This window comes from Anomaloglossus baeobatrachus, chromosome 1, assembly GCF_048569485.1.
Source record: "Anomaloglossus baeobatrachus isolate aAnoBae1 chromosome 1, aAnoBae1.hap1, whole genome shotgun sequence".
Lineage (NCBI taxonomy): Eukaryota > Metazoa > Chordata > Amphibia > Anura > Aromobatidae > Anomaloglossus > Anomaloglossus baeobatrachus.
In genome coordinates this window covers 957,009,911-957,031,794 of record NC_134353.1, presented here as the reverse complement: position 1 = coordinate 957,031,794, position 21,884 = coordinate 957,009,911, and the positions used below count along the sequence as shown (strand labels likewise).

At 46.5% G+C, this 21,884-nt stretch overlaps 1 protein-coding gene across 1 annotated transcript in view; it reads right to left on the bottom strand.

The window, feature by feature from the left end:
- Window positions 1–251: 251 nt before the first annotated feature.
- LOC142261093 (uncharacterized) overlaps window positions 252–21,884 on the bottom strand; it is a 111,880-nt gene continuing 90,247 nt past the window's right edge. Inside the window, exons 7-11 of the mRNA XM_075332098.1 lie at window positions 20,392–20,568; window positions 20,186–20,309; window positions 20,037–20,104; window positions 19,733–19,835; window positions 252–1,027 (exon numbers count right to left, since the gene is read on the bottom strand). Of these exons, the coding sequence (XP_075188213.1) occupies window positions 252–1,027; window positions 19,733–19,835; window positions 20,037–20,104; window positions 20,186–20,309; window positions 20,392–20,568 (1,248 nt within the window). The remainder of the gene's footprint in view (window positions 1,028–19,732; window positions 19,836–20,036; window positions 20,105–20,185; window positions 20,310–20,391; window positions 20,569–21,884) is intronic.

Sequence of the window (21,884 nt, the reverse complement as noted above, 5' to 3'; positions counted from 1 at the left end):
ACATTGCTGCTTGGAGTTCCCAATCACCAGGAAGTCGTCCAGGTAAGGAACCACCAGAATATTCCGTATCCGTAGATGAGCCGTCATCTCCGCCACTATTTTCGTAAAAATCCTGGGGGCGACAGAGAGCCCGAAGGGGAGGGCTCGGAACTGAAAATGACTGACCAAGTTGTTGATGGAAACCGCCACTCGCAGGAACTGCTGAGAATGAGGATGGATAGGGACATGGTAATAGGCGTCCTTCAAGTCTATCACTGCCATATAACAGTTGTGGTGTGGAACAGCAGCTTTATGGCCGACTGAACAGACTCCATCTTGAACGGGAAATACTGGAAAAACTGGTTGAGACGTCTGAGGTTTATTATTGTACGGAAGGAACCGTCTGGCTTTCCTACAAGAAAGAGGGGGGAATAGAACCCCTTTCCCCTTTCCGCCACGGGCACCTCGCACAGGACTGCCTTCCCAATCAACATCCGAATTTCCGATTCCAGAGCATGTTGCTCCGACTGTGACCCCCGAAGAGGAGTGACGACGAAACGCTGCGGTGGCTGAAGTAGAAATTGGAACTGGAGACCGTCTCTGATAATGGAACGAACGTAGGCGTTGGAGGAAATGCTTTCCCACTGCTCCAGAAAGTGAGAAAGGCGTCCTCCGACCGGCAGCCTGGCGTCACTGGGCAGACTTCTTTGAGGCGGCTGGGCGCCCTCGAACATGAAGCCGGAGTCCCGCTTTGGTCTGCGCTCCCACCGCCGATTATCCGGGGGTCTGCCTTTGGAGAATCTCTGCCTCCGAAAGGGGCGGGAGGAACCAGAGTGGAATCTCGGGAAGGACTTTTTGCCCTCTGACGCTTTGTCCAGCACATCCTCCAGCTGTTTCCCAAAAAGCAGGTGACCGTCACAGGGCACCGCACACAATTTGTATTTGGATTGCAGATCTCCTGGACAGCCCTTCAGCCACAATGCCCGTCTGGCCTGATTAGACAATCCCGCAGAACGAGCTCCCAGGCTAATAACATCCGCTGAGGAATCTGCCAAAAAGGCTACAGCCCCCTGGAGAAGCGGAAATTTTGTCCAGGGGATCTTTCAACGTACCCGAGTCCTCTAGGGGAATGCCTCCTCGCCGAGAAGACTTCGCAACGGCAGCATCGATCCGGGGTGCCTTGTCCCATACGGTTGCTTTGTCCTCATCAAAGGGATATTTCCGTTTGGAGGAGGAGGGGAGAGAGCCTGCTTTGTCCGGACGCTTCCACTACTGCTGAATAAGTGCCTCAATTTTGTTGTTGACCGGAAAGGTACGCTTCTTCCTATCTTCCAGACCTCCAAACATCACATCCTCCAGGGATCTAGAGGATTTCTCCTCCATCAACCCCATAGTAACCCTGACTGATTTGACCAGGGACCCCATATCGTCAATGGAGAAGCACGGTCTGCCTCCCATATCACCATCTGAGGATGAGGAGTCTGAGTCCGAGGCCGTACCGGAGGAGTAGGAAGAAGGGGCAGAGTCTACAGGTTTCGATTTTTTCTTTTTCAAGAAAGCCTTCATGGAATCCTGTACCTCTGAGCGGATAGCCGAACGGACGTCCGATGAGAGTCCCGGGGATTCCTCCGCAATTGTGCGACGGATACACCCCTGACACAACTTCGTGTGCCACTCCTCTGAGAGGGGTTCCCTGCATAGGGGGCATTCCTTATGCTTCTTTTTGGACATGGATTTCTTAGGGGCCTAAGAAGGGTAGACAAAAGAGGGGAGAAAAACCCCAAGGGAGCCATGAGTATGATGACATTCACGAAGATCCACTCACCACTATAGGAATGAAGGGTACCGGTTTTGAAGGCTGTTTCGGAACATCCACAGGTCTCACAGGAGCTGTAGAGTCATGGGAGGATCTGCTGTCATGGCTGCCACGGCCCGTCCGACCAGTGTCGCTCCGGTCATCCGTTTTCCTGCCCTGCTGACGACGCACGGGAGAGCGCTGCTGCTCATCCGTGTCCATTGCAGAGCCCAGGGACCAGCCTCTGACAGCGCCAGGAGAGTCGTTTTTCCCCTAATCCTCCGCCTTCCAGTCCCAGGTGAGGCTCCTCCCCGCTCCCCACAGTGCACGGCCAGGAGTGCCTGTATACCGGAATGGCAGGCCGCATGCACCGCAGCGTTGCATGGCGCCGCCATCTTCATCCGGTGACGTCATCGGAAGGCCCGCCTCCATCTCCCAGCGTGCCCGTCGCGTGTGCGCGCACCTGGAAGTTCCAGGCAGCATGGAGCGCAGAGCGGGGGGAAAGGAGCGGCGGACCGGGAGCCCCCGAGCGGTTCCTGCCGCCCGCTCCCGCACGGACACCAGGACCCCCCCCGGGCAGGTGGACTATGCTTCCAGCCCCGAAGAACGGTGCTACAGGACTCACCCTGGTCTTCCAGACACCGGACGGGGCTGGGTAAGTAGGCGACTTTTCTTTTCTGTTCTTCTTCTTTACCGCCGGTTTTCAGAACAGGGGTCTCCCATCAAGGACAGGAAACCAACTGACGAAGGGGAGAAGTACCGCCCTTTTATTCAGAATGGTTTCCTGTCCTTGCTGGGCGGATCCCTCTCTCACGTGGTGCTGTCATGGGTGAGGGGAAAATCTGCAATATGACGAAGAATGTAATGCTATCACAAATGAGAGAACAATTCCTCATGTAAAGAATCGAGTAACCATTGAAGATTACTCTCGGGGAGAAGTTGATAGCATTTTAACACAGTTTAGACAAAAACCAGGAGAAAGAAAAATTCCCTGGTTGGTCAGGGTGCACGATCTCGGAGGAGGTGGAGTGCACTTTGACGCCGGAGACATGGCAAAATCTGTCACCATGTCTCTGGACCCAGTAATTCAGAGAGCAATAAAAAATGATTTTGTTGATCATAATGAGCAAGGCACTCAAAACTTAATCGTGATCTTAGCCCATGCTATTCTGGACAAATACCCATCAGAAGCAGACTTTCCTATCAATGATAAACCTTGGTATACCTTAAAAGATGGTATGGAACGGCTGAAGGAGGAAGCAATGAGGAATGCTCTTCCTCTTTTGGGAATGGATGATGATTATCTCCAGTACCCATTGACAGTCAGCATAAGAAATAGGCTGGTTAAACAATGCTCCTCCAGCATACAAAACAGTTATTTTAATTGTAACTGTAGCGCTGACTGGAGAATCAATCGGTGTAGTTCTAGGGATGATGAGGGAGTTAGAGAATATGGGACAGTGGGATAAACCGTCCCCTGGAGGCCATCTTGGTAACAGTAAGCCAAAGAATCCTGATTGGAAAGGGAAATCAGTAGGGGAGGCCCCACGGGTGTCTCGCAAAGACATGTTCCAGGCTTTGCTTAAAGCTGGGATCAATAAGGAAGGGATTGATGGAAATGAGACAGGAGAATTATGGAAGTTGTACAAACAGAAAGTTTTATCCACAAAGAAAGTGACCACTACAAATGTGAAGGGGGCTCAAAAACCCCCAAGGTAAAGAAATCAGAAGGGAAAGGGGAAAAAATCCCAAAGAAAGTGTCTTGGGAAGATTTTCAGTCAGTTTACCCATGGGAAGAACTGGCTGCAGCCGTGGCCACAAAGGTCACGGAAGGAAGGGCTAATACACAGACTTCAGTCTATGTAAATAAAAGATCAGAAGGAAGTGACTTACCATAGGTAGCCAGCCAAACCCCCCTTTTGATGTCAATCTTAGCATACATTGGAAAGGGGGAAATGTTCAAAGAGTCCCAGCTTTGATTAACACGAGAGCGGAGGCGACTTTAATTCATGGAAACCCAGAAAAAAAATAAAAGGACCTCGAGTAAAAATTGCTGGACTAGGTGGTCAAGTGACCACCGGGGTTCAGACACAGGTAGCGTTGAAGATAGGCAATTTACCTATCAAGAAGTATACGGTGCTGGTAGTTCCTATACCAGAATATATTTTGGGAATTGATGTCCTAAAACGGATGACTCTTAATCTAACAGAAAGTTCTCCTTTGGGGTCAAGTCTTGTGTCATGTAAACTGTTGAAGGGTCTCCACCCCCCTCCTTTCTGCCATCAGCCACAGATCGTAATGACGATTATCTGAATGTCCTGAAAGCTTAGGTATTTATGACTATGGGTGATGGTAGAACTACAGAAAAAAAAAAATGCAGAGAAAGACAATCCTTTGTGCTGTTGGAGGGAAAAACTTCCAAAGCAGGTTTAAGCGCTACATTAATGCTAGAAAAATGAAAAACATATTGCCAGAATCCCTGTGGCATGCTGAACCCAGCGCACTGTTTCGCTTGACGAGGAGATCGCCGGTATCCCGACAAATTAGTATTGGTCAGTAAAATCGTACTAGATGCGTTGTGTTTGGTATCTATGTAAATGTAAAATCGAGATATAAAATATGACACTAATATCTTTCACCTGTGTGGCCCAGGGGCAAAGATATGAAACAAAAACTAGAACTAAGGAACTGTGTGACCATCTCAACACAGCCAACAAGAGACTGTAAAATTATGTCACAGAGAAGGGGGGTTACCTGAGGCATAAGAGAGACTAGCTCCTTTCTGGGGGGTCAGACAGTCTGGAGGGCATCAGTAAGGGTGATACTGGCCGAATATAACATCTTCTTCTCTTGGAATCCCTCCACTCCCTAAGTTTGGACGTCACTTCTATGGCACGAGCTTAGTAAGTTTCACGTTTATACCTTTTATTTTTAATGTAACTGTCTATACTGTAATTGTATTGTTCCCTTTTGTAAATTCTTGTATATTTGTTAAACACTGCCTATTTTCGGATTAAATATATAAAATCTAATAGTTTCTTTTCTCATGCTTTATATACGAATCCAAAACCCCGAAGGGCCTTATGATATCTGAAACGGGTCCCCAGCTATCCCGAAAAGCTGGGTGGTGGCAGCGTAATTGTTATTGCATAGAATTATTGAAGTGCTATCATTAAGGGTACCGAGGTATATATATATGCCATTAGCGAGAATCGGTGATATATACATTTACCCTTGCTGTGAGACCTCCAAAATTTGGCATTATTAGATCAGCAGCCTCATTTTATGCATTGTCCTGCAGTACCAAAAGTGGCCTGCAGACAAAGGGGGCACTAGAGAGTAGTCATGTTGGACAAATCAGCGAACAGCTGTGGGATTTCTAGCGACTCCCCCGGCTGTTCATGACAAATTGGTGGCAAGCGGTGGGATAGAGCATTAGTGATCTGGTTTGAGCAATCATCCCTTTCACTAAAAACTTGCAAAAGTTTTGAGGATCAAACTCAGTGTTTAAATATACCTGGAACAATACTGTACGTGTAGCAGTTAACCCCTCCCTTCTCTTGTTTTTCTATCCTAGCTTTTATTTGGCAATTATGGCTGCATTGACCGAAGCCTGGTACAGCCAGCTGACGAAGGAGACTGATTGCCATCTGTACGACCAGAGAGATTGATGTCAATGGCAAAAACAAGCCGGACCTCATTAAAGAACTGTTACAATGGGACGCAAAGCAAGTCCGTTCCCCCAGTGCTGATGACGGGGAGACAAGCCAAGCCCTGGATGATACTGCGACCAGGGCCTCTTCTGCAGCTTCAAGCCAGAGCAGCGACCGGGACAGCATGGACTCCTACCTGCAGACGGCCCTACAGCAACTCCCTGCAGATGACCAGGAGGGATGGCTGAAGCTCATTCAGCAATTTCATGAGAGAGCCGAGCGAGAGGCCCAACGAGAGGCTGAGAGAGCCGAGCGAGAGGCTGAGAGAGCCAAGCGTCAAGCCCAGAGAGACCATGAATTGAAGGTCATCCATGTCCAGCAGCAGACATCTTCCTCACTGAATGGTGTGAGTCCAATAATGCCAGCAGCTTTAAGCCCCGACCGGAGCACTTTCCTGTGATGGAAAAGGACGGAGACTTGGACACCTTTCTGAGGGGATTTGAAAAGACTTGCTTGCAGTACCAATTGCCCTCAGCACAATGGGCATGATACTTAACCCCAGGTCTGCGAGGCAAGGCCCGGGACGCATTTGCAATTCTCCCTCAAGAGCAGAGTGGAGACTATGGGGCCATAAAGCAGGCCCTAATACAGAAGTATCAGCTGACTCCAGAGATGTACCGCAAAAAGTTCCGAACCCTCCAGCGTGGGCCTCACGACAGCAACAGAGACTTTGTGGATGGGCTCCGGACCAACTTTAAACAATGGGCCCAAGGACTGTCCGCCACCACTGGTGAGCAGATAACAGACCTGATGGTAAAGGACCAATTCCTACACGCGTGTTCTGCGGACATGCGACAGTTCATGATAGACCGGGAACCAAAGGATGCAAATACAGCAGTACAGATTGCCGACACCTATGAGGCCAATCGTGCATCAGGGGTGCGGAAGCCGTCCACCACCAGCTGGAAAGGGGGTAAGATGACAACTACGACTACCCCTGCCCCTACCAGCTGACCTCCCGTAGGTCCTGTCATCCATTAGTACCCGGCCCACCTCTGACACTTGCAGGTGTTTTTCCTGCAACCAGCCTGGACACCTCAGCTCCGCTTGCCCAGAGAGGCAGAAGAGGAACCCCACATCCAAGGCCCAAGGGCCTAGTGCAACTGTCCTTTTGGTGGGGGGAGTCTGGTGGTAGGGCCTGCGAAAACCTACACGCCGTCACCGTGGGCGGAATCCCCACTGTGGGGCTCAAGGACACTGGGGCCGACCGAACACTGGTCCGCCCCGAACTGGTGCCTCCTGAAAACTTTATCCCGGGAAAACGCCTGACTGTCACTGTGGCTGGGGGTGTTCGCCAATCCTTCCTAATGGCCCGGGTTTCCCTCGACTGGGGTGCTGGGAGAGGGTGGAGGGAAGTGGGGGTGTCCGAACATCTACCAACCAATGTTTTATTGGGGACTGATCTGAGACGATTGGTTGCAAAATTTCTCCCTGATGACCCTCTCTAATCCGATAAGTCATGTGATACAAATGTTGTTGATAAGCCATGTGATGCAAATGTTGTTGATAAGTCATGTGATGCAAGCGCTGTTAAGTCATGTGACCCGAATGTGGATGTCCAGAACGTGATTACAAATGTGCATGGTAATAAAGTGGAGGTTTGTACAGGGGAACTCAGCCATGCCACGCTGCAGGGTGACGTGACTGAGGACGACCCCAAGGTAGTGTCTGTGCTGACAAAGATGGAGGCAGACATGAGAACCACGCAGAAAGTGGTCAAATGCAGCTGACCAGTGTCACAGCGGACAGTGACACAGCCGGTGGCACTGCTCCTAAGGTACTACGGGATGAGGAGCCAGTAGCTCCCAGAGCCGGTCAGGCTGATGGGGAAGAGTTGTTATCCCCCCGGGAGACAGCCTTCATCAGTGCTGTGACCCGCAGTCAGAGTGGCCAGAACGCACATGAAACCTTGCCTTCTGACACCTCTTCACCCAGAGGGATAACGGAACTGGTTACGGACCCAGAGCAGGGCCCAGAGGGTCCCAGTGAGGTTGGAACCTTAACGTCACTTTTGGCTGCCTCTAGCCAAGATTTCCAGGTGGCTCTACGACCCGATGCCAGTCTAGAGATGTTAAGAGACCTCGCAGAGAAGCCCTCCTCCGAGAGCGATAAGGAGAGGGTATTCTGGGACCAGGGGAGGTTGTACCAGGAGACTGTTCCCTGTAACCCCCAACAGGAGTGGCTGAAGGAAAGACAGCTGGTGCTGCCTCACCGCTTTAGGAGAGAGTTGCTGCGGATTGCCCATGAGATCCCACTTGCCAGACACTTGGGGGTCAGCAAAACCAAGGCCCGGCTGTATCACCACTTCTATTGGCCCAAAATGGGGACAGATGTTGCCAATTACTGCCGCTCCTGTATCACATGTCAAAGAGTGGCAAAGTCAGGGCCTGCTCCCAAAGCTCCCCTGATCTCTTTGCCGGTGATAGAGGAGCCTTTCCAGAGGGTCGCTGTGGACATCGTCGGGCCTCTGGCCATCCCCAGCAGCTCTGGAAAACGTTTCATCCTTACTGTGGTAGACTATGCTACCCAGTATCCGGAGGCAGTGGCTCTGTCCTCTGTTAGGGCCGATAAGGTGGCAGATGCCCTCCTGGCCATATTCTCCCGAGTAGGATTTCCCAGGGAGATGCTTACCGACCAGGGGACTCAGTTCATGTCTCGTCTAATGGAGGCTCTCTTTAAGAAAATGCAGGTGCAGCATCTGGTATCAAGCGCCTATCACCCACAGACCAATGGTTTGTGTGAGCGATTTAATGGTACCCTTAAGCAGATGCTTAAGATGCTGGTTGAGTCACATGGACGCGACTGGGAGCGGTATCTCTCACACCTGCTGTTTGCCTACAGAGAGGTACCACAGGCCTCAACGGGGTTTTCCCCCTTCAAGCTCCTGTATAGCAGACGAGTCCGGGGGCCTCTTGGTCTGGTAAGGGAATCCTGGGAAGAGGAACTGAACTCCCCAGAAGTGTCCGTTGTGGAGTATGACATTCGGCTCCGTGACAAAATGCAGTCAATGACATGGCCTGGTGCACGAGAATATGGTGCAAGCCTAGGCCAGCCAGAAGCTATGGTACGACCAACACGCTCGAGAGCGGGTGTACGAAATGGGTCAGAAGGTGTGGGTTCTAGTACCAATGACCCAGAACAAGCTTCAGGCGGCTTGGGAGGGTCCATACCTTGTGCATCAGCGCCTCAATGACGTAAACTACGTGGTTACCATCGACCATGCCAGGAAGAGGAAAAAGGTCTTCCAGGTCAACATGATGAAAGCTCATCATGACAGGGATGCCTTCGCCCTTCCTGTGTGTAGCTTTTCCGAGGAAGACGACAGCGAAGTCTTGGTGGACTTGCTCGCCTCGGCCCGGGATGGAGGGTCTATCGAGGCAGCATTCAACCCACAGCTATCCATGGACTAAAGGTCCCAGCTGCGGAAGGTATTCCAGCCCTACCTGATGACCTTCACTAATGTCCCAGGGAAGATATTCCTAGCCACCCACCAGGTGGACACAGGGAGTCATTCCCCTGTCCGTCAATCCCCATACCGTGTCTCCCTAGAGGTAAAAAAGGATATAAAAAGGGATATCGATGAAATGCTAGTCCTGGGAGTGATCCAGAGGTCCAAAAGTGCATGGGCCTCGCCTGAAGTTTTGGTTCCAAAAAAGGACCGGACAACCCGGTTTTGTGTGGACTACAGGAGGCTAAATGCAATCACAGCACCCGATGCATACCCAATGCCACGCATCGATGAGCTACTGGATTGCTTAGCCGGGGCCCGGTACCTGACAATCATGGACCTGAGTCGAGGGTACTGGCAGATTGCTATGTCCAAGGAAGCACAAGAAAGGTCCGCCTTCATCACCCCATTCGGGCTGTACGAATCCCTCGTCATGCCCTTTGGCATGAGAAATGCTCCTGCCACTTTCCAGCGATTGGTCGACCAGCTGCTTGAGGGACTAGGAAGGTTTGCAGTCGCTTACCTGGATGACATTGCCGTCTTTAGTCCCACTTGGGAGGAACACCAGGGGCACCTGGAGCAGGTGCTCAGGCGGATCCAAAGCGCTGGTCTGACTATAAAGCCAGGGAAGTGTCAGATTGGCACCTCCTGGCCTACCTCCAAGTCAAAGAAGCAGGTGATGTCCTTCTTGGGTACGGCAGGGTACTAAAGGAAGTTCGTTCCTAACTATAGTGTCCTTGCTAAGCCATTGACGGACCTCACCAAAAAGAAGCTACCGCAAGTAGTCACCTGGACAGATGACTGAACGGTCCTTCAGAGCACTGAAAGCTGCCCTCGCCAATTCCCCAATCCTACAAGCCCCAGACTTCACCCGACGGTTCATAGTTCAGACAGATGCCTGTGCATTTGGCCTGGGTGCAGTACTCAGCCAGGTAAATGGGGAATGAGAAGAGCATCCGGTGGTGTTTCTCACCTGCAAGCTCTTATCCCGGGAAGTGGCCTACGCCACTGTGGAGAAGGAGTGCCTCCCTATAGTGTGGGCCCTGCGGAAACTGCAGCCATACCTATAGGGATGCAACTTCACTACATTAACAGACCACAACCCTCTCAGCTGGCTACACTGGGTGGCCGGCAACAATGGTAAGCTACTACGGTGGAGCTTGGCACTACAGCAGTATGATTTTACCATTCAACACAGGAAGGGTGTTGAGCATGGCAACGCTGACGGGCTGTCCCGGCAGGGGGGATGCCAGCAAGGTAGACTTAGGAGACAATCGGCAAATCAATCTCCCATGCTACCTCAAAAAGGGGGAGTTGTCATGTTAAACTGATGAAGGGTCTCCACCCCCCTCCTTTCTGCCATCAGCCACAGATCGTCATGACGATTATCTGATCGGCCTGAAAGCTTAGGTATTTATGACTATGGGTGATGGTAGAACTACAGAAAAAAAAAACGCAGAGAAAGACAATCCTTTGTGCTGTTGGAGGGAAAAACTTCCAAAGCAGTTTTTAAGCGCTACGTTAATGCTAGAAAAATGAAAAACATACTGCCAGAATCCCTGCAGCGTGCTGAACCCAGCGCACGGTTTCGCTTGACGGGGAGATCACCGGTATCACGACAAATTAGTATTGGCTAGAAAAATTGTGCTAGATGCGTTGTGTTTGGTATCTATGTAATGTAAAATCGAGATAAAATATGACGCTAATAACTTTCACCTGTGTGGCCCAGGGGCAAAGATATGAAAAAAAAACTAGAACTAAGGAACTGTGTGACCATCTCAGCACAGCCCACAAGAGACTGTAAAATGATGTCATAGAGAAGGGGGGTTACCTAAGGCATAAGAGAGACTACCTCCTTTCTGGGGGGCATCAGTAAGGGTGATGCTGGCAGAGTATAACATCTTCTTCTCCTGAAGTCCCTCCACTCCCTAAGTTTGGACGTCACTTCTATGGCACGAGCTTAGTAAGTTTCACGTTTATACCTTTTATTTTTAATGTAACTGTCTATACTGTAATTGTATTGTTCCCTTTTGTAAATTCTTGTATATTTGTTAAACACTGCCTATTTTCGGATTAAATATATAAAATCTAATAGTTTCTTTTCTCATGCTTTATATACGAATCCAAAACCCCGAAGGGCCTTATGATATCTGAAACGGGTCCCCAGCTATCCCGAAAAGCTGGGTGGTGGCAGCGTAATTGTTATTGCATAGAATTATTGAAGTGCTATCATTAAGGGTACCGAGGTATATATATATGCCATTAGCGAGAATCGGTGATATATACATTTACCCTTGCTGTGAGACCTCCAAAATTTGGCATTATTAGATCAGCAGCCTCATTTTATGCATTGTCCTGCAGTACCAAAAGTGGCCTGCAGACAAAGGGGGCACTAGAGAGTAGTCATGTTGGACAAATCAAAATTTTATTTTTAATGTAACTGTCTATACTGTAATTGTATTGTTCCCTTTTGTAAATTCTTGTATATTTTTTTAAACACTGCCTATTTTCAGATTAAATATATAAAATTTAATAGTTTCTTTCCTCATGCTTTATATATGAATCCAAAACCCCGAAGGGCCTTATGCTATCGGAAACGTTCTTGTTGCTATTTTTGATATTTATCAGTGTAGGGACCCGCAAGCGTGAGGATCCGTGATGAGGATTGTGGGCTTACGTACATTGGCCAATTTACAAACTAATACCTCACATATATTTTATATGTATTTTTTGCACTTTGACTATGCGGGGTGCATAGTCAAAGTTCCTCAGACCCCTTCTGAGGAAGAGACGAAACGATCGTTAAGGGGGATCTTGGGTTTCTTATGTAAGACATATTCATGCTTTGGTTCATCACCGCTCTGTATGACCTGTTTAACATTATGTTGATTTGATCCTTGTACCTGCTTGATAAGTATTGCTGTGACCACACCAGTGTCTATGGCTTAATGTTATGCGGCTTGTCTAGTAACACACTGGTGTAATCTAACTCCTGCAACAGGAAAATCTTGCTCTGTTAACCCTTAATATACCTGCTTGAGAAGTCTTGCTCTAAACACATCAGTGTTCATGATGTTATGTGGCCTGCCTGGTAATATGCTGATGGGATATTATTCCTGTTAATCATATGGCAGATTGCACTTTGCTCTGTTAACTCTTAACATATAGTTGATACATAGGTATAATGGGCATTTGTTTACAGCAATTCATGTGACAACGTGTTCATAGAGTTTTTTTCTGATGCAGTTTATGGCTTGCCTTAGACATTAACTCTGCATAGATTCATTGGAATAAGCAGATTATTCCCATCCCTAAACAGAACTATTCAACCCCTCATTCATCTCATGTATCTTTGGTCTCTCAAATTGTTTACTTTTTTTTAGTTGTATGCTAATGCACTAGCACTTTCCTATAGCTCACAAATTATATATTAAGTTGACCTTGATGCGGGCGGATTAGGGGTTGAATACTTTTGCAAGAGACCAACTTCACAAAAACATATGTACAAAAAATTTGTTCAAAAAAATTGTGTGATGAACCTGTGAATTTATTATGTATAATATTTAAAAAAAAGAAAAATTAACACTTGTTAAACCCAGGATATTTTTATATCATTATCCATCTTTTTAATATTTTTCTTGTGTGTTTGTCTAAATAAAATAATAAAGAATTTAATGTTTTATGAGAATTCGGGTCATTTGAATTATTTGGATTTTCTTCTATGCGGGGTGCAGCCGGGCCTCTTAATACGGCCGTGCATAGTGGAATTTCTGTCCCTTGCCTGCTGCAGTGAGTAGTGTCCGAGTAACCCGCCTAATCTAATAGTAAGGGCGTGGTAATAGGTTGCTGGCTGGACACCATGCGCATACAAGTGTGAACAGTGCCCTATGCGCGCCACTGGTGTGCAATTTACCTTGCACCTGTGAAGTGTCCATCATGTTGAGAGGCTTGTCTGCATCCTGTTTGTGCATTAGATGTGTTGGCCTGGGCTAACTGGACTGGTTGCCCTTTTTTGCTGTGAGTACATTTTATAATACATTTTTGGGGGAGTTTTTAGCTCCTCTTCTGGTTGCTATTTTTATTATTATTAGCTCAGCAGCCTCATTTTATGCATTGTCCTGCAGTACCAAAAGTGGCCTGCAGACAAGGGGAGTGGTAGAGAGTAGTAGTGTTTGACAAATCAGCGAACAGCTGCGGGATTTCTAGTGACTCCCCCGGCTCTTCATGACATCTTGTCATAAGGAAATGCGACCGGTGGTGGTGGGCAAAGTCAAAATTCCCCCTGTACATGTGCCTCCAGCTACAAAAACGGTAGCTATGAAACAATATCGAATACCAGGAGGTCACAGAGAGATAGGAGAAACCATTAAAGAATTGGTAAAAACTGGGGTAATGCGACCTACTACTACCGCATGGAATAATCCTGTCTGGCCAGTTAAAAAGAGTAATGGCTCCTGGCGCATGATAGTTAATTATAGGGAGTTAAACAAGAATACTCCTCCTTTGACAGCTGCAGTTCCGGATACAATAATGATTGTGGAAAATATTCAGACTCACTCCGGAACTTGGTATGCAGTAATTGATTTGGCAAATGCTTTCTTTACTATACCTATAGAAGAGAAGGCTCAAGATCAATTTGCATTCACTTGGTTAGGGAGACTATATACCTTTACCAGGTTACCCCAAGGATGGCTACATAGCCCCACAATCTGTCACCGGACGGTGAAAGAGCATTTGGATGGATTCAATCTACCATCAGAAATGCAGATCTCACCTTATATCGATGATATAATGATACAAGGACAAGATGAGCAAAGTGTGAAAGATCAATTGACAAAACTGGTTGCTCATATGAGGAGTAAGGGATGGGAAATCAATTATGCCAAGGTTCAAGGACCGTCTCAGGTGGTAAAATTTCTAGGGATTCAGTGGAACAAGGGGCACAGAGAGATCTTGCCCAATGCCAGGCAGAAAATTATTAATTTTCCGGTCCCTAAATCCAAACAGGAGACTCAGTCTTATATTGGATTGTTTGGTTTTTGGAGACAACATATCCCTCATTTGGGGCAAATGTTGGCTCCTTTGTACAAAGTAACGAGGAAAAAATATGAGTTCCACTGGGGAGAGGAACAGCAAAATGCGTTTGAGATGGTCAAGAAAGTGTGGCAAGACATTGAATAATCTCTTCAATCTACCAAGACCACTGTATTTCATGTCGATGCTCATGTCCCTACTGACTCACACTTGAACGTTTGTTTAATTCAGATGCAGATAAAGTAGCAGCCATCAGACAAGTCAGTCCAACAGTTGACAAGGAAAAAAAGAGGCTTGGTTGCAAGGTACAGCTGTTTGGGCACACCAGAAAGCGACACCTTATTCAGCAGGTTTAGACCTAAATACATTGAAAACTGTCGTGGTACCCCCAGATGGTGTTGTAAATAAGCGGAATCCATGGTATCGGTTACTGGGAAGAGCTCGATAGTGATGAGATAGAGAAATTCCTGTGCTTGATGTTTGCCTCTTTGGTCGTTGGATGGACAAGTCTACATCAGGAGGAACGAACCTATGGCGAACACATTTCTGATGCACCATCACATTTTACAGTGCTGGCCAAAAGTATTGACACCCCTGCAATTCTGTCAGATAATACTTAGTTTCTTCTTGAAAATGATTGCAATCACAAATTCTTTGGTATTATTATCTTCATTTATTTTGCTTGCAATGAAAAAACACAAAAGAGAATGAAACAAAAATCAAATCATTGATCATTTCACACAAAACTCCAAATATGGGCCAGACAAAAGTATTGGCACCCTTAGCCTAATACTTGGTTGCACAATCTTTAGCCAAAATAACTGAACAACCGCTTCCAGTAACCATTAATGCTCTGCAGGAATTTTAGACCATTCTTCTTTGGCAAACTGCTCCATGTCCCTGAGATTTGAAGGGTGCCTTCTCCAAACTGCCATTTTGAGATCTCTCCACATGTGTTCTATGGGATTCAGGTCTGGACTCATTGCTGGCCACTTTAGTAGTCTCCAGTGCTTTCTATCAAACCATTTTCTAGTGCTTTTTGAAGTGTGTTTTGGGTCATTGTCCAGCTGGAAGACCCATGATCTCTGAGGGAGACCCAGCTTTCTCACACTGGGCCCTACATTATGCTGCAAAATTTGTTGGTAGTCTTCAGACTTCATAATGCCATGCACACTGTCAAGCAGTCCAGTGCCAGAGGCAGCAAAGCAACCCCAAAACATCAGGGAACCTCCGCCATGTTTGACTGTAGGGACAGTGTTCTTTTCTTTGAATGCCTCTTTTTTTTCCTGTAAACTCTATGTTGATGGCTTTTCCCAAAAAGCTCTACTTTTGCCTCATCTGACCAGAGAACATTCTTCCAAAACGTTTTAGGCTTTCTCCGGTACGTTTTGGCAAACTCCAGCCTGGCTTTTTTATGTCTCGGGGTAAGAAGTAGGGTCTTCCTGGGTATCCTACCATACAGTCCCTTTTCATTCAGACGCCGACGGATAGTACGGGTTGACACTGTTGTACGCTCGGACTGCAGGGCAGCTTGAACTTGTTTGGATGTTAGTCGAGGTACTTTATCCACCATCCGTATAATCTTGCGTTGAAATCTCTCGTCAATTTTTCTTTTCCTTCCACATCTAGGGAGATTAGCCACAGTGCCATTGGCTTTAAACTTCTTGATGACACTGGGCACCGTAGACACAGGAACTTTCAGGTCTTTGGCGATGGACCTGTAGCCTTGAGATTGCTCATGCTTCCTCACAATTTGGATTCTCAAGTCCTCAGACAGTTCTTTGGTCTTCTTCCTTTTCTCCATGCTCAATGTGGTGCACACAAGGACACAGGACAGAGGTTGAGTCAACTTTAATCAATGTCAACTGGCTGCAAGTGTTTTTTAGTTATTGCCAACACCTGTTAGGTGCCACAGGTAAGTTACAGGTGCTGTTAATTACACAAATTAGAGAAGCACCACATGATTTTTCAAACAGTGCCAATACTTTTGTCCAGGACTGTGGAGTCGGTAAGCCAAACCTTCGACTCAGACTCCTCAATTTCTCTTGCACCGACTCAGACTTCGACTCCTACATATATTGCTTATAGTTAGGTGAAAAATTTATTGTAGTACATGAACATGTGTATGTGAACATCAGACATTTAATAATTTTTATGATACAATAATCAAGATATTTGGATAGAACATAAAATATATTTATTGGAATACAACTTTAGAACACAAAAAACTGTAATAAATTGTAAATATGTAATACACTATGTAATATACAGTAGATATATACACACACAAGATATATATGTAATCTACTGTATATTACATAGTGTATTACATATTTACAATTTATTACAGTTTGTGTTCTAAAGTTGTATTACAATAAATATATTTTATGTTCTATCTAAATATCTTGATTATTGTATCATAAAAATTATTAAATGTCTGATGTTCACATTGTACTACAATACATTTTTCACTTAAATATAAGCATTATACTAAATGTTATTATTTAGTAAAATAATGCGCATTCCTCATTGCACTACTGTCCCCAATTTATTATATATTTTAGGAGTCGGAGTCGGTGCATTTTATACCGACTCCACAGCCCTGCTTTTGTCCACCCCCTTTTTTATGTTTGGTGTGGAATTATATCCAATTTGGCTTTATGACAATTGTTGTTTTTTTTTTTCATTGAAGACAAATTAAATGAACATAATAATACCAAAGAATTTGTGATTGCAATCATTTTCAAGAAGAAACTGAGTATTATCTGAGAGAATTTCAGGGGTGCCAATACTTTTGGACAGCACTGTAACTGGTGCGCTGAACAGTATTAAACACACAGATTGTTGGATCTGTACACATTCTCCCGTTACAGCCACTAGTATCCCTTATCTGGCTATCCCGGTATCAATGGAGGAAATCTTAAAGTGGAAAAGTTGTTCTGATCATCTTGCTGACAAAGACACTCGAAATGTTCGTCTATGGAATACTACAGTACCCATTCCCGTAGTGGGATAGATCAATCTTCCATGATGGCAAGGCAATTTGATTGGAACAATCACCAATTTACAATATCTGGCTTTTAAGGGAGGAATTTGGGTACCAAGAAATAAGACTGGACTGACTAACCTGGGATTCATCCCTATAGAGAATATAAAAATAAGTTTTGGGACAGCTATAAATACTGTAGATACTTTTAAACCCAGCTTAGTGGAAAGGAAAATTCATGATATGTTATGGCCTTATGCCAGTATGTTCATAAATGGGACTAGTGAAACTTGTAGTAACCTATCGGGAAATTTATTGTGCAATGATTCCTCTGAATATCGAGCAAATGCCAAAATACATGATATTCAAGGGAGCTTTTCAGATAATATTGCTTTTGGTTTTAATATACATAGTAGTGAAAGTGATTATATTTGTGATTCAACATTTATCCAAACAAACCAGGAAATAAAAATTTGTGGCAAATGATGCCTCTTTGTCATGGTATGGTGTATTCCGAGTGATCTTCCTCTAGTGAAATACTGATGATGGAAAATAATCCCTGGGATCAAGGACCAATTTTGATACCAATGTGATATGACTGAAAGAATGAGTGTGATTAGATAGGAATCCTAATCAAAAGGTAGTGATCACAGGCATTATTTAATCTATCCAAAACTCAGTATCAAAGAGGTGTCCTCTGGTTGAACCTATTTCACCATGATGAAGAATATACGTGTTAGTAGATCTTGAACAAACCACTTATGAGGAAGGAACGTTTCCAGTTCAACTTACAAGAAACTCTTGGTTAGCTAAAAACATGTGCAAGGAAACTGGCATGTAAAATTCATGGCTCATTGCAATATCTCCAGGAAACTGTGGTCGACCAGTGGTCAACTAACAAAATGTGCAGGAAGCTACTGGTGCCCATAGCCACGTGTGGTCAGGTTACATGACCATGACTCAGCAATCACATGCTGGTCACAATTACAATACTGCATTTGCACACGACGTACAAATTTTGTCTAAAATACAGGGCTCGCTTAGTGAGATTAAGGACGTTTCAAGGACGCTGAAGTGGACGCACTTCTCCTGTGATGCAAAGGCCGGGTTGTTTTCCTTCTCACTAATAGAGTCCTTCTGATGAGAAAGGATTGCTACAACATACGGTAATGTTGATGCATATTTCTGTTATTGTATAAGATTCTATGACTATAAAGTCGTTCAAATGCCTATGTACCATTGATTATTCATGTGGTATTAAAATAAATAATATCTTGCTATAAAGAATCTTAGTATTCGTGCCTGATTAGGATATTAGTGAGCGCTTCGTAAGTACGGGCTTTCAGCCCCTTTTTTTTTTTAGGAGAATTTAGCAAGACACAGCTCCTCTTCTGGAACGAGAGCGAATCGAGCGCCTATTCCACCCAGAAAGTATGTCATCGTGCTAGCATTGGCTAGCGTGAAGACGTAAGCCTCACAGGATCTAACGGGCCAGCAGCAAGACGCAGCTGCAACCAGAGTACTGGGGTTTCTGGAATCTGCCTGTGGGCCGCAGAAAAGGTCGAAGGTTCCCCACCCCTGGTCTAAAAGATGAAAAAATAATGACATGACCCCCTTATTCACCTGATCTGAACCCCATAGAAAACCTGTGGTCCCTCAAAATGTAAGGGGTACTTTGTACGCTGCGACATCGCTACTGCGATATCGTCGGGGTCAAATCAAAAGTGACGCACATCCGGTGCCGGTAACGACGTCGCAACGTGTAAAGCCTAGATGCGCCGATAAACGATATCAAAAGCGTCGTAAATCGGTGATCTGTGTAGCGTCGGTCATTTTCATAATGTCGCACCAATAGGAGATACGATGTTGTTCCTCATTCCTGCGGCAGCACACATCCCGCTCATCTCCGCCCCTCCGCTTCTTTTGGTCGCCTGCCATGTGATGTCGCTGTGACGCCGCATGACCCGCCCCCTTAGGAAGGAGGTGGTTCCCCGGCCAGAGCGACGTCGCAGGACAGATAAGTGCGTGTGAAGCTGCCGTAGCGATAATGTTCGCTACGGCAGCTATCACAAGATATCGCATGTGTGATGGGAGCGGAGACTATCGCGCTCGGCATCCCTAGCATCGGCTAGCGATGTCGCAGCGTGCAAAGTACCCCTAAGATCGACAGGGAGGAAAATAGTACACCTCTTGGAACGGTGTCTGGGAGGCTGTTGTGGCTGCTGCACGCAATGTTGATCGTAAACAGATCAAGCAACTGACAATCTATGGATGGTCGGCTGCTGAGTGTCATCATAAAGAAAGGGGGCTATATTGGTCACTAATTTTTTGAGGTTTTGTTTTTGCATGTCAGAAAAGTTTATTTCAAAATTTTGTGCAGTTATATTGGTTTACCTGGTGAAAATAAACAAGTGAGTTTATGTCTCCATGTTCTGTATCTGTCACACACTGACATGAGTGTAATAGGAGATAATGGATTCTTAGTCCCTAAACTGGAGAAACCCCTCATCAGCCCTGACAGCGGATAAAAGGAAAGAGCTGGAGCTCGTCCTCGCTCACATCGGCAGAATTCATGTCCAGCTGTATTTCTCCTCTATAACATAACTGCACATCCTGTGTTATCACCTGCACCGAGATCACAGATTCATTCACATTTCATGTGTATTGTACATGAAGGGTTAATATACCGCTGGAGAAACTGACACAGCAAAGAGCTGAGAAAGAGAGAAATATAGGAATGTGTGACTTGTTTGCGTTATTGGGTGGTCTGTACTCACCGGGGCGGTGATCTGTAGGAATCTCCTCTTTACTCCGCTGACTGCCCCTCACATTTCTCTCTGGAGAATTAATATTGTTCAGATCTTTATCCGGATCCAAAAGCTGCAAAACAAAATATTGTAAAAGTCCCCGGGAATAATGGAGATAAGATCCGGACATGTGAGGTCTGTGGTCAGCTGTGATCCTGCCGTCTCCACCGCTCTCATTACACAAGTATAAAACATCTAATACTGGAGGAGAAAACAAGACTGAACACAAGGAGGTCACAGCCGTCTACACCTCATAGGGGAGATCTCCATCTACCTGAGGATCCTGTGGAGGAGGAGGAGGAGCGGGACATCTCTCTGGGGTCGTCCTCGTACTGGAGAGACCTGCAGGAGACACAGACAGGACGGACATCATTATTACATACAGATAATTATAGGCCGGGTGTATTCAGTCCTGTCTATTACCTGGTGATGTGCGGGGCTGGGGCTCCTCCATCATCACCTCCTTGTACCGCTCCTTGTGTCCTTCTAGATACTCCCACTCCTCCATGGAGAAATAGACGGTGACATCCTGACACCTTATAGGAACCTGACAACACAATAATACCGTCATCACCCAGAATCCTCCAGTGCCGTCCTGTATAATGTCCCAGCATTCCCGGCAGTGTCACCTCTCCAGTCAGCAGCTCAAGCATCTTGTTGGTGAGTTCTAGGATCTTCTGGTCATTGATGTCCTCATGTATCCGGGGGTGAGGTGGAGGCACCAGTATTGGGCTCAGGGATCCTCCCCGTCCTTCAGACACAGGGGCCTGACAGCGATCACTAGAGGTCTTCACTACTATGTAATCCTGAGTGTGGAGACATTAATAATATCACTATGGGGGGGGCCTGGCCTGGACCTCATGTAGGGAGGAAGCAGCACGGGAGAGCTCCTGCCTGGATCCGATCAAAAATGCTGATTACCGGCCCTGTTAACGGTCATAACTGACCTGGACACCTGCAATATCCCTCTGGGCATCTGGGAAGCGGAGGATCCTCGCACCATGCCGATTCGTGTCGGCAAGAAAGATAAGGAAGCGTTGGAGCATGTCCCTGCAGCAGCCAGGATGGCGCCGGCCAAAACAACGTTGTCCTGTAGTGGAGCATCGAGCAGGCTGTAACGTTATGCTAGGGTGCTTCCTGCTAATGATCTGTCCTCCGGTGCAAAGTCTGAGGGAAGCGCTGATCACACCTTGGAGCTGGATGATTGTGCACCCAGGGAGGGGGGCCGTGAGTAACTTGAACTCTGTGTGCTTAGCAGCCCAGCAAATGCAGACGCTGGGGCCTGTGATAGAGGGTGGGGGAGGGGGAGATGTGAAACAACCAGAGACTGTTCCTGCTGAACCCACACTAAGAGAAATCCTGGCAGTAGTTAACACTTGCAATACCACACTGGCCACTCTAAGTAATGCAATGGGAACTGTCACTCGGGATATAGCGTGTATCAAACATGAGCTGCAGGGGGTGACTGCCAGAGTGGGAGAGCTGGAGGAACGTGTGAGTGCAGCAGAGGATAAATTGCCACCAATGACACGGGAGCTGGGAAAAGCCACGCAAAATATCACAACACTGCTGAACAAGGTGGACGATTTGGAGAACCGCTCCCGTAGAAGTAATCTGCGCCTGGTGGGGGTCCCGGAGAGGGCAGAAGGGAATGACTCCCTGGGCTTTTTTGAAAAATGGCTACTGGACACCTTTGGCAAAGATGTTTTATCCCCATTCTTTACTATTGAGAGAGCGCACAGGGTCCCTACAAGTGCCCCCCTGCCAGGAGCACCCTCACGTCCTATCTTGCTCAAACTTCTGCATTTTAAAGACAGGGATGCCATTCAGCGCAGATCCAGAGATATTAAGGAACTTGCTATTAATGGGAGGAAGATCTCTATTTTCCCTGATTTTTCCATGGCGGCACAACGTAAAGGGTGCAATTTATTGAGATTCAACAACGCCTGCGGGGATTACAAGTGCCAAACTCCATGATGTATCCTGCTAGACTGAGAATTGCAGTGAATGGAGAAACTCACTTTTTTGATACGGCGGGAGTGGCGCTGTCTTGGCTGGATATTAATGAGAGGGACATGAGGAGGAAGAATACTTGAAGATCACCCTTTCTACCGCCAGGTGC